The 13,199-nt window shown below is 39.0% G+C and overlaps 1 protein-coding gene across 3 annotated transcripts in view; it reads left to right on the forward strand.

Moving 5' to 3' along the window:
* The window catches only part of EML5 (EMAP like 5), a 327,745-nt gene that overhangs the window by 137,783 nt on the left and 176,763 nt on the right, over positions 1 to 13,199 (forward strand). For all 3 annotated transcript variants that reach the window (XM_039537037.1, XM_039537038.1, XM_039537039.1), the window contains exons 10-13: positions 5,373 to 5,574; positions 6,860 to 6,997; positions 7,311 to 7,567; positions 10,138 to 10,350. In XM_039537037.1, the coding sequence (XP_039392971.1) occupies positions 5,373 to 5,574; positions 6,860 to 6,997; positions 7,311 to 7,567; positions 10,138 to 10,350 (810 nt within the window). The remainder of the gene's footprint in view (positions 1 to 5,372; positions 5,575 to 6,859; positions 6,998 to 7,310; positions 7,568 to 10,137; positions 10,351 to 13,199) is intronic.

Consider the following 13,199-nt stretch of genomic DNA (forward strand, 5'->3'; position numbering starts at 1 on the left):
AGTTCTATAATGGCCATTCATCTGGGAATCACTAAGCACTTCAAACATTCAATAAGACTCGCAACAGTTTTGTGAAATAGTCACAGCACATAGTGGTAAAAGAAGTTTTCCCTCTGAGATGCAGCCACTCTTACGTGGTAACACAGCAGCTTTTTCACTCTATGCAGTAACACTGTATAACAATATAGGACAGAAAATGAGGACTAGTGTACTGAAACAGAAATTGCAGAGGGCATTTTGATAGTCATATTGCAACATTTGTCTGACAACAATAGCACTTATACACTCAGCACTGGTCAGACATAACCACGAAGGTGCCATATCATATGAAATGATCTCAAATCCTCAGTTTTTTGACACAATGAAAAGGAGGCACCTCCAGCAATATATTTGTTTCTAATGTTGTCCTAAAATATTGATTCAGTACTATCTCATGAAAAGAGTACAGACATACTGAAACATACCATCACTTTCAGCAGCACTTCTGTTGCAGGCCTCTCAGCCAATTGCTGAAGCTGCTTGACCTTGTCATTTTTTACAATTATGCAAGATCCCAGTACATTGAAGGATGATTGGAGCTAGACAAATTTATTAGTATCAATAAATAACTGCTCTCATATACAGTAAAATAAACATACTATTTTTGAGCTGTAATTGACCTAGCATCCCCACTAAGATTCTGAAATATCCTGACAAGATGGGTTGTGGACAGTCAGTTTCTCATGACTGAGACAGTTCAAGAAAAAGAAATACCACAGTTAGGGTGGCCAACTGCAGCTGCTGCCGCTACTTCCTGCCGCTCTCCACCTTCCCCCCCAGTGGCAGAGACCAGTTACTGCAGGTAACCGGGCTTTTCGTGTCTGGTCAGCAGTGCTAACCAGACACTGCCAGGTTCCCTTTTTGACCAGAATCCTAGCAACCGTAATCAGAGTCTCTAAGCAAAAGCCAAATGTATTCAAATCTCTGCTTTCCCCCTACTTCCTTTCCAGGGGAAAGGCAGGGATTTGGACAATAGCTCTTTTTATTTATTTTTTTATTTTTTAAGACTTTCTTTTGCTGCTTCTTCCCTTGTTTCAGTCTAGCATTCAACAAGGTTAAGGCTTTCAGATATCTTAAATCAGACTAGCATCCCCTGCCAGAAATTACTGAAATTTCATCAGTGGAACTTTGTGAACATGGCATTTCATGGAAAGATGTTACAGCACAGATAAGGATACCTGTTCATATATCTCAAAAGTTTTTTTTTTAAAAAATGAGGAATTTACAAGTTCACAAAAAGTTTAATATTTTGTCTTTCATTTGCCATTACTCTTATGCATAGTTTGAAAGGGCCACCACTGTTTGAAATGATTGCAAAGATTAACTCCTGCTATAGACTTTGAAAGTCTACTTAGCAAATATCCTGATACTTCTGTCTAAAAGAAGACCATTTTATATCTTTCCACCTGTTCGCTTTCTATCTCTAACAATTCCTTCATTAATTTGTTCACTCCTTCTCTATCTAGTGCTTTTTAAACCTATTGTTTAATTATTTCTGATACCTACTTTATGTTATGGGAGATGTCTCCAGGAATATTACTTATTATTACATCCTATAATAATGTATTAAGTTCCCATTTAAAGCCCAATCTGGGTTCCAAGTAATGACTTTATTAGATCTTTACATTTGATTTAGAAAGAGGTAATCTAATTTTAAGTATATTTGGTAAGAATTAATTAAAGAAGTATAGTTGTTCTCTACTGTGTTTCCATCTCCAAGCCTTTGTTAACCCATTATTATTCTTAAGATATGTTCCAGTACTCTAAGTTAGATTTTAAGTAGATCTGTATATTATTGAATCAATTTTAACATTAAAATTTTCTACTATTATCTCTTCTTTTGAAAATGCAACTAATATTCAGAATAATATTACAATTGTCTCTGAACTTCAGTTAACTATTTTCCCTTCTAAAAAACCTCTTATTAGAAAATATCTTCCCTTTTTCTCCCAGTGATTTCTCTAATTCAAGTGTTATTTTCTCACTAACAAAATTACACATCTTTCTATTTTAGAAAAAGAAAAACATAAGTAGTGCAGTAGTGACTTCTGTATTGAGATCACCAAACACTTATTGTTGTCAATTGTCTCTTGTTAAATTTAAAAAAAAATTTTTTTTTGAAAATTTGGCCATTTTTAAGAATTAGGTAGTGATTTGCAACAAAGGCAAAATCTTGACATTTGGCAGAGGGATAGTCCTGAGACCAGAATGGCATCTTGCTGGTAGTTGTAAAAATCTGCTCAGATTTGGAAGAGTTAAAATCTGCAAAAAGTTTACCCCATAATTTTCTGAATGTTTCAGCTGCACTGCATTTGCTCCCAGGCTTCACTGAGCTTTCTAGATTGTTCTGAGGCAGCCACACAGACCTGAACTTCTGGATGGATCCTGCTGCTGACCTTTTTGCTTCTTCTTTCCCTCATTAAAAGTCCCATTCACCTAGAGGAAAGTGCATTGGGTTGGGCACTGAGAGACAGTGAATATAAGTCTCACCACTCCTATTGAGAAGTTTTAATAGTTCTGTGCTCTTCAAAGCCCTTATTATTGAGGGTTTTTCATTCCCTCATCTAATTAATTTGGATGTTCAAAAGCAGAAGTAAGTATTTCTGCCACTTTTCATTTCCAACATTCTTAAAATTGTTAAGTATCAGAGGGATAGCCTTGTTAGTCTGGATCTGTAAAAAGCAACAAAGAGTCCTGTAGCACCTTATAGACTAAAAGATGTATTGGAGCATAAGCTTTCGTGGGTGAATACCCACTTCGCCAGACGCATTAAAATTGTTGTTTTTTATTGTTTAGTCTCTAAGGTGCTCTAGTTTACAATAGCTGGGGTGTAAATTTTACTTTGCACCAGCATGTTGCACACTAACTGGCCCAAGTGGACCCTACTGGCATGCACTAAAAGTTCCCTATTGTGCGATAATGTTACTGTTTGAAACAGGACTACATTAACACACAGTAAAGAACTTTTGGTGGGCAGGCCAGTTAGTGTGGGCAACATTGATGTGCATTACAAGTTGTAACTCAGCTGGTGCAGACTAAGTCACTGAGTAGACAAGCCCTACTTCATCAAGTGTACCCAGATGATTGTGTTGTCAACTTTCAGCTTTTTAATCTGGCTAAAACTCTTGTCTTCTACAAGCATCTGACTATTCCCAAAGGCTAATTTAAAGATATACTACTTCTGGTTTTCCAATTTCACAAAATGACTCTTAGGTTATATCACATAGCACCATTTTAAAAAAAAAACCAAGTATTTAATTTCCACCTCTAATATAATTTATTGTATCTTACCTATAAAAATGAGTTCTTAGTAGAATTTTTCTGTAAGCATGATGTTTTTATCTTTGTTTCCATCTGAACATTCAACTCTAATATTGAATAATGGGGAGATTTTTTTTCCAGTTGACATCAGATAATCTCATATTTGTTAGCTTATTGTGTACAACAAAGAAGTTTTATTTTTAAATTCAAATAGTGGTTTACCAACACCACAACTAACTACCAAAACACTTTTAAGAGCTTTCCAGGGGTGGGTGTTAGACAGATTTTCCCCAGGCTGTTCTTCGCTGTTTTTTCCTGTCATCTCCAAAATAGAAGTAATAATAACAGAAGCTATTGGGCCCAATTATATTCTCCATGTTGGGAAAACCAGACAGATGGCATTCTCCTTTTTTGGTACTGTAAACACCAGAAGATGGACACTTTGAATGCCCGTAGCCAGAAGAAGCCCAATTCCTTTTTGAGAGCCAGGTCACTGACAGAGACTCACAGAAAAAAGTCTGGTACTGAGTTTAGAGTGGCTTTACCTATTAACAGTGCCATCTTGGAGCCTACAAAAATCCTTGGGCAAACTCCCTCCTTTCTGATGCCCACTGCCAAAAGGACTGAGACAAAGCTGAAACTGGTAAAATTGCTTGTATAGTAGACACTATTGACTAAAGCCAAAATTTAAGAATTTTGACATGCCTAGAGTTAGGCACCTAAATCTATATTTGGGAAACTAAATAAAAGTGATCTGGTTTTCAGAATAGCTGGTCACCTTCAACTCCTCTAAACTCTGTGTAACTTGTGGGTGCTCAATTCCACTGAAAATTAGGTTACATATTTAGGTACCAAAATATGTATACCAGTCCCCAAGCCCACCCTACTCTATGTATTGTTGTCAGTAGGATCTATTTTTCACTCTTTCAACTTGATTAGCTTCTTCTGATAATCAGATGATACATTGGTTGTTGTGTTGATGATTGTGGAAGGCAACCTTGGGTAGACAAGCTTGTGAGATGAAATGGCACTTTCCTTTAACTTTCTGCTTATCTGTAATTCTTATGAAAGCTAAGAATAACGCATCCCGTTGATATCTCTGTTGATGTCGTTCATGTAGTCTCTGCCAGCTCTGTCAGAAATATGAGTGTGCCCTTTGATTAGAAGTTGGGCTACGTGACTCATATTCAGAATATAACTATATATGTTAGGAATTCAGTGGATTAAAACACACAGTTTTATGTGCAAATGTCAATGTGCTGGATCATGCATCTGTTATGTTAAGATTTTATTACACCTTTCTTTACTCTGCTCTCCAATATGCAAGGCTCACTCTTTCTATTAGATTTATGGCAATGCAAGAAGTGGAGGCTGGCATCCCTAAGGTAGTGATGGATGTGTGGTCTTTTGTGGTAAAAAGTTTGTCCATGGCTGAAAGAGTAAGATGGTATTTATTATGCAGGTTAATTTCTGTTTTTTTTCTTTCTTTTGTGGTTTTGACAGCTATGCTATCTATGCAGGGGTGAAAGTAACTCACAGGACTTGCCTTAGCGGGGAGCTTGGAGGAGCCCTTTAAATGCCAGCCCCAGCCCGGCCGCTGGAGCTGCGGGCAGAATTTAAAAGGCTCCTCCGGGCTCCCTGCTGCGGTGGGGAACTCAGAGGAGCCCTTTAAATCCCAGCCCCAGCCCGGCCACCGGAGCTGCGGGTCGGGGCCAGGGCCGGGATTTAAAGGGCTCCTCCGAGTTCCCCACCACCCAGCCCGGCTGCCACGGCGGGCCGGGACCGGCATTTAAAGGGCTCCTCTGGGCTTCCCGCTGCAGCGGGAAGCTCGGAGGAGTGCTTTAAATGCCAGCCCCAGCCCGGCCACCAGAGCTGCGGGCCGGGATTTAAAGCTGCGGGCCCCGACCCAAGCCCTTTAAATCCCCGCCGCAGAAGCCAATGCAGTCCGGCATGGCATACTAGCTCTTGCCGGTACGCCGTACCGTACCGTACCGGCTTATTTTCACCTCTGTATCTATGTGAAATTTTAAGTGGTTCCTAACAAAGTGCATATACATGTATTTTTCCCATAGGTCTGTCTGTGAGAAGTGTTTGCTGGCGAGGAGACCATATTCTAGTTGGGACACAAGACAGTGAAATTTTTGAGATCGTTGTGCATGAACGCAATAAGCCTTTCCTGATCATGCAGGGGCACTGTGAAGGAGAGCTATGGGCTCTGGCAGTCCATCCTACAAAACCGTTGGCCATGACTGGAAGTGATGACCGATCAGTCAGGTTAGCAACAACAACAATGCCCCCCACTGCCCCAACAACAAAATGACCAACAATAATACACCAAAATAAAGCTCCCCACCCAGATTATGTATAGCTTTATAGAGGAGACTTCATCTTTAGAAAAACATAATTGAAATGTAAAAATGCAAAATGATTTATGGCATGTCATATTGTGGTATTGAACCAACATAATTTATTCTTGTAACTGTAGATACTGATTACTTTGCTGATGGAGGTCTGAAAACAGTGGCAGAAATGGGTAGTTTTCAAAATGGAAATCGAGGCCTTAATTTGAACTCAAATGGTGGAAGGGATTACTTTCATAATTTCAATGATAGTAAATAAGATGAGTGCCAAAATTTTCAAACTTGAATAACTAAAATTACACACCTAAATTTATATTTGAGTATCTAAGAAGTGATTTAAGTTTCAGAGGTGCTGCGAAGCATGCACAACTCCCAAATTAAATAATTTTGATTGATGTCTTTAGTGAACCTTTCATCCAACCTATATCAAGCATTACTGAGATGCATTCTTTTGGGCTGATGTGGTACAGTACCTTTATAATTCTTATTCACATCATGGGTTTTTTTTTTAAATGTGATAAAATTGCATATCTGACTTGTGACATTTTTGTTTAACTTAATGTATCTATATTTGTTAAATAAGGCTACAGTCCAATAAATTCTAGTAAATTATTCTCTTGTACATAGTTTTTTTAAACATTTTTCAAATTAAAATGTAGTGTCATTTTTGCTAATCTGCTAGGAGATGCACTAATATAATAAAAAATGAATTGACACACTATTGTAAAATTCCATGCTTGAAAAGGCATGATTAGTATAAATTAGAAATTATTTTGATATCTGGTGACATACAGAAAGTTGTGCTACATTATGAATGATAAATAATAGAAAGGGGGCATTTGTATTGTAAAATTTTCAGTTGTTCATTCAATAATCTATAACTAAATGAATAGTATACACTTTAAGCAATAGAAAATTCAGGTTTTACAAATAAGTACTGTTCTTTGTTAAGTACTTAACAAAATGAGTCTGCCTCTTCAGTTTCACAAATTAGGTACTCAGTCATACTCTTAAATATACAGGCACTCGTTGTATGCAAAGCTTGTAACTTTTGGAAGTTTTGGAAGTTGATAGCAAATGACTTCAGAATATAGATGCAGTGTTGCATTCAGAATATATTCTATGAAGTTGAAATCTTTACTTTTTTAAAATCAGAAAACAGCCATTCCTTATATAATTTATTTAATATTTTATTTTAGAATTTGGAGCCTAATAGACCATGCATTGATTGCACGGTGCAATATGGAAGAACCAATTCGCTGTGCAGCCGTTAGTACTGATGGAATCCATCTTGCACTTGGAATGAAGGATGGCTCTTTCACTGTACTTCGAGTCAGGTAGATACAAAGATTAGAAAACTATAAACAAACTATACACTTTTTCTTAAGTAATTTATGCATATTCCTATTTTGTTTTAGGTAGAAAACATGCTAAGGAAGCATTTAAACTTAAATTTCAAACACAGGTTCACAGGCTATTTATGTTTAGTTGTTATTCTGAAAGCATATTAAGAAAATTACATTTGTACAAGGAATAGTAAAATTTCTGAATTCAGAACAAGATTTTGTCAGGCACATTCTTGAAACTGTGAATGTCAATATGATGACATTCTCTTTTATGCTTGTGACAAATTTTCTTTCTCCACTACAGGGATATGACAGAGGTTGTTCATATTAAAGACAGGAAAGAAGCCATTCATGAATTAAAATATTCACCAGATGGCACATTCCTTGCGGTTGGCTCCAATGACAGCTCTGTTGATATTTATGGTGTTGTTCAGCGGTACAAAAAAGTTGGAGAATGTGTTGGATCTGTAAGTTTCATCACTCATATGGACTGGTCTTCAGACAGTAAATACTTACAGACCAATGATGGCAGTGGGAAAAGACTTTTTTACAAGATGCCAAGTAAGATTTTGTATTTTTATAATTTGCTTTATTTTATAAATTCAATCTACAATATATAGTTAATAAATCTTGGTTTGAAACATTAAGTTGTTGAGGGCATGGAAACTGAACAAAGATGTTATGGACCAAGTAATTATTCAGTGGATAACATGTATGAGAAAATTAGAGACTTGTCCATAATTTCCTGGGTGCTGGCTGGTGAGTCTTGCCCACATGCTCAGGGTTTAACTGATCACCATATTTGGGGTTGGGAAGGAATTTTCTTCCAGAGCAGATTGGCAGAGGCCCTGGAGGTTTTTCGCCTTCCTCTGCAGCATGGGCCATGGGTCACTTGCTGGAGGATTCTCTGCAGCTTGAGGTCTTCAAACCACAATTTGAGGACTTCAATAACTCAGACATAGGTTAGGGGTTTGTTATACAAGTGGATGGGTGAGATTGTATGGCCTGCATTGTGCAGGAGGTCAGACTAGATGATCATAATGGTCCCTTCTGACCTTAAAGTCAATGAGTCTATGAGTCTATAAATAGTCTGCCCATTCAGATTTGTCATCATATTCTAGACTGTTTCAGTACTCTGGCTTTGGTAACCAAGCATTTCTGAGCCATAGTTGCTTAATTTTAATTAAATATTCTTATATTTTATTAGTAGCATGTTTGTTTTATTACAGTATTATTTTTAAAAAAATATTTGAAACCATGTTTTTTAGATCAGTGGATCATTCTGTTTAGTATATCTCCTCACCCCACCTTTTTTTAAAAAGAATAATTCTTCTTTGAGTGATTGCACATCTCTTCCACTTAGGTGTGTTTATGCCCAGTGCAGTTGAGCCAGACATTTCTCTGTAGTAGTACCTGTCAGGGTGGAATATGCTTTCTGCACTTCATCATGTCCCCAGGCGAACGTATACAGGGTGACCCACTCCAACCCCTCCTTCAGTTCTTCTAACAAGCAGCCAGAGGCAGTGAGAAACTCCTTGTGCTCTGTCACGGTTTTCCCTCTCATATTGAGATGTTTCTCTTTGGTAAGCAGATCATTCACAAGTGCAGTGAGATAGTAGTACAACTCATACATATATCACACAAGAATATTAATGATCAGTGAGATACTAGTTTTCCAGCGATATATTGCATTCCACCTTTTGGGTGTATATCATGAAAACAATGTGTTAGGTGTAATAGTACGTCAGGCCTGACGAGTTGCTGACACAAGGTCGTGAACCACCAATGGCCCTCTGTATCACAACTGGCAGATTGCAACTCTGCATGTTTCTGATTGCTTAACACTTGATTCTTATGGCTCTGGGGTATTATCATTTTCATGTAATCATTTTTTTTTACTTTTGTATCTATGATACTGAAAAATTTAAATGAGTCATAACATGTATAACTTCCTTAAGAAAGTTCCAAACCGAAACGTATACAGACCTTCCAATGTTCAGTATTGTAATTACATATATTAGTATTACCTCCACTGCAGTTTTATTTTTTATTTTGTACAACCCTAAATTAATCTCCTAATCTACTGTTTTATCTAACCACAATTTGAATATCTAACTGAAACTAAATGTAATGTTGTGTGCATTAATTAAACAGTTTTAAAAATAGAAAATTCCTTAAACTGGGACTAACTAGTTTTTCCTGGGGTAGTAAAAACCATGATTTACCTGGTAAAACCCACCTCTGGTAAATACCATGCTATCCTTGCCCATAACATGGCCCTCCACAACTTGTCCCTGTTTCCCCCTGCTTCTGTACCCTCATAGCCTGTCCCTGCTCTGTCCATTCCAGCCCACCCCTGTCCCCCTCTTTCCCTCTTCACTACTTTGCATTTAAGCCTGTCAGTCTGCTTTTCCTCCTCCTGCGTGGACACCAGAAGGGGGGCATTGAGAGAACAGAAGTCTGCCTGTTCTCAGTTTCGGTGCCTGGCACCATAGTGGCCCTAGCTATGACTGCAGCTCTGGAATGGTGCGTTCTCAGTCCAGTCAGCATATAAGAGCTGTGTGTGGATGGAGCATGTTCAATGCAGGTGGAACCATTGGAGAATGTTATCAACTTCTAACAAATCTGTATAAACTGAGACTTTTTCAGAGATGTATAATTTGGTCATATTTGATAGATTTTCAAGTTCCTGCTCAAAATCATGGAAGCACTAGGATTTCTCAATGAAAAGTTTATAAAGGTTTTTTTTTAACAGGGGCCAAACAACATATTTTCCCCTACCTTTGTTCTTGGAAATGGCTGAACCATTTTTGCTGAATTATTTTTTTTTAAATCAGCCTGAGGCAGATAACTGCTATGAAAAATTTTAGCCAGAAAGTTTGGCAAAATTATATGCAGTTGAAAACTAGGTCTTATAATAGAAAGCATTAATCAATGTTGACTATAGATAGTGCCATCAGAGCTGCCTATAATAAAAAGAATGTTTAAAAAATATAGTTTTACTGTACAATTTTCAACTCAGTCTGAGCTATATCTGAGTTCTGGTCATTTTTGATAATTTTAGTTCCAAATTTATTAAAGGAAAAAGCAGGAGTGAATTATTAAAAATAAGCCTTTGCATTTATTTTTAGGTGGAAAAGAAGTAACAAATAAAGAAGAATTAAAAGGCGTCCAATGGGCTTCATGGACATGTGTTTATGGCCTTGAAGTTAATGGAATCTGGCCCAAATATTCAGATATTAATGATATCAATTCTGTAGATGGAAATTTTAATGGTCAAGTTTTGGTTACAGCTGATGACTATGGAATAGTAAAACTATTCCGGTATCCTTGTTTAAGAAAAGGTAATATCTTTGTTTGACTTAAATTATTAATGAATATTTATAAAGGTTTGGGGAAAGTAGAAAGGTCTTAAGAGTTATGTAAATGGCAAAGCTTTAGTCTTAGAATGTTAAAGTACAAATATGGAAAATAGTAATGATTTGATTAAATGAACATGTAATAGTGACTTACAGAATCTATGATCTATGTTTTTGTGTGTGCTTTGGGTAAGATAGTGATTTATATCACAACAGGTTTTATATGGCAGTAGTACACAGTTTCTAGAAATTTCAGTAGAAGAACAAATGCACTATGGGCATTCCTTTATAATTATGTTTGTTTTATCATGATTGCTGATCTGTCATGTTTCATGCTATGGATGAAATTGTGTAATTATGGAAAGTAAGAATAACAGACCTTTGTGCAAAGAATCTCTATGAGGGCTCTAAAAAAGTGAAGGAATTGACCCCCACACATGCACTCAGTGAAGCACAGTATCAGCACACCTGATCCCTTGAGCTACAGAAGTGTCTGCTGTGGTCATATGCAGATCTAGGTCAGTGGATATTGGTAATTTTTATTCCAAGTAGGCATTCGCCCTTTTCTAGTGCTTAGTGGCAGACTGGATCATTGGCTCTGGGTTAGGGGCTAGGACCATCCTTCAGGAGGAACTCCCAGAGGTCTTTGCCTCCAAACTTGCAGAGGTAGTAGACCAGGGATAGGCAACCTATGGCACGAGTGCCGAAGGCGGCATGTGAGCTGATTTTCAGTGGCACTCACACTGCCCAGGTCCTGGCCACCGGTCCGGGGGGCTCTGCATTTTAATTTAATTTTAAATGAAGCTTCTTAAGCATTTTAAAAACCTTATTTACTTTACATACAACAATAGTTTAGTTATATATTATAGACTTAAAGAAAGAGACCTTCTAACAAGGTTAAAATGTATTACTGGCACGCGAAACCTTAAATCAGAGTGAATAAATGAAAACTCGGCACAGCACTTCTGAAAAGTTGCTGACCCCTGCAGTAGACCTTCGGTCTGACCATCGCCCTCACAGGAAATCCCCTTACCCAAGGATGAAGCCTAGATGGCAGATACATTTTCCCCAGAGCCATTTTGGAGCCATTTTCCCCAGAGAAACCTTTAAAGAGGTAGTGTCCATTTACTGAGCACAAGTCCTGGGGCTTCTGAGCATAAAAGTGCCAGTAGAGGGACCGTTCCTTGTGAAAGGAAGAAAAGCCCCAGTTAAATTCTTGATCAATAGGTTTATCAGCCCACACAGAGAGCCAATCACAACATCATTCGTGTTGTTCTAGACAGTTCTTTGGCCAACTGCTGACCAGGCTGTCAGTGGCACTGGACATCCGATTGGCATAGCGCACTGTGGCCTAGAACCCCTGAGCGATCTGACAGCCTCAGCCTCCCAAGAAGCTGAGATTACTGGCGCGTGCCACAGCATCCAATGTCCCAGTTAAATTATGCAAATTGAAAGTTCATGACTTCGGCTTCTCTCTGGTTCTAATCCTAGAAGTTCCTCTATGTTGCCACCTTGTCTGACGAAGGGGAACTGTCTGATTCTGATTGTGTGATCCTAGATGAGGAGCCTCAGCAGAGGTTGTTCCCTCTTCATTGTAATGCTAAGTAAAGTTCTAGCAGCCCTGGAGATGCTGCTGGACCAACCCCAGGAGCAGGGCCCATTGGTAAAATCCAGGGAGTGTCTCAGAAGTATTTCCTAGCTAGCATAAATCAGGAGCTTTGTGTTCCTCTACAACCTGCTTCTGAAGACTTGATTAAGACAGAGTGGGAGTTTATCGTCAAGGAGAAGTTTCGTAACTGGCAAATACAAAAATTCTAAACACCCCCAAAGACAAAAAGGACTTTGGCAGTCTTGCCAAAGTTGGGGCAGCCTCAACCTGAGTCATAGACTCTGGCCCACAGCCAATAGTTTAATCTTCCTCCAAGTACTAGGGAAAGAGGGACATACACAGTGCACACTGTCAAACATTGACATTCCCAGAAAGTCATTTTTCATATAAGGCTTCAGTTTTCCAATGCCTTCCACAGCCAAATATGCCTCAGATATTACGGTAATAAAGGTGCAAGCGCTTCCTGTGGCCTTGTATATACTGTCAGGTCATCTGTTTCCAGCTTCAGGTCCTGCTGTTCCTTATTCTGAGCAGCTGACCCCTGTTCAGCCAGGACTAAGCATCAGGGAATATGCGGTTAAGTAATTCAAAACTCCTTCCTCAGGGGAAATGGGCCTCCCCTTCCCTCTCCCTCTCTTCCAGTCAGGGCTGGTTCCAGGCACCAGCGCAGCAAGCAGGTGCTTGGGGCGGCCACGGGGAAGGGTCTGCACGTCTGGCTCTTCGGCGGCAATTCGGCAGCAGGTCCCTCACTCCTTCTCGGAGCAAAGGACCTGCCGCTGAATTGCCACCGAAGACTGAAGCGGCAGCGGTAGAGCTTCCGCAAATAGCTTTTTTTTTTTTTGTGGTTCTTGGGGCGGCAAAAACCCTGGAGCCGGCCCTGCTTCCAGTACTCCTACAGAAGGTGATCAAGTAGCTGATTTTCTCATTAGGGAGACATGCAGGGAACATGTCTCCAGGCACTGTAACTGTGGTCTCCCTCAGAATGCTCCCTCCCTCTTCCAGCCCTTACCCCACTCTAAGGGATTTGAGCCAGAAGTCAAAGATGATTTATCTATTTTTCCCAGTTAGGGCACTCAACTAGGATGTGGGAGAGACAGGTTGCAGTCCCTGGTCTGAATCAGGGAAAACAGACACTTGAACATGGGTCTCTCACATCCCTGGTGCGTACTCTAACCAGTAGGTCATTGACTATTCGTGGGTGGCTGGGTTTTTCAACAAAAAACTT

This window comes from Mauremys reevesii, linkage group 4, assembly GCF_016161935.1.
Source record: "Mauremys reevesii isolate NIE-2019 linkage group 4, ASM1616193v1, whole genome shotgun sequence".
Taxonomy (NCBI): Eukaryota; Metazoa; Chordata; order Testudines; family Geoemydidae; genus Mauremys; species Mauremys reevesii.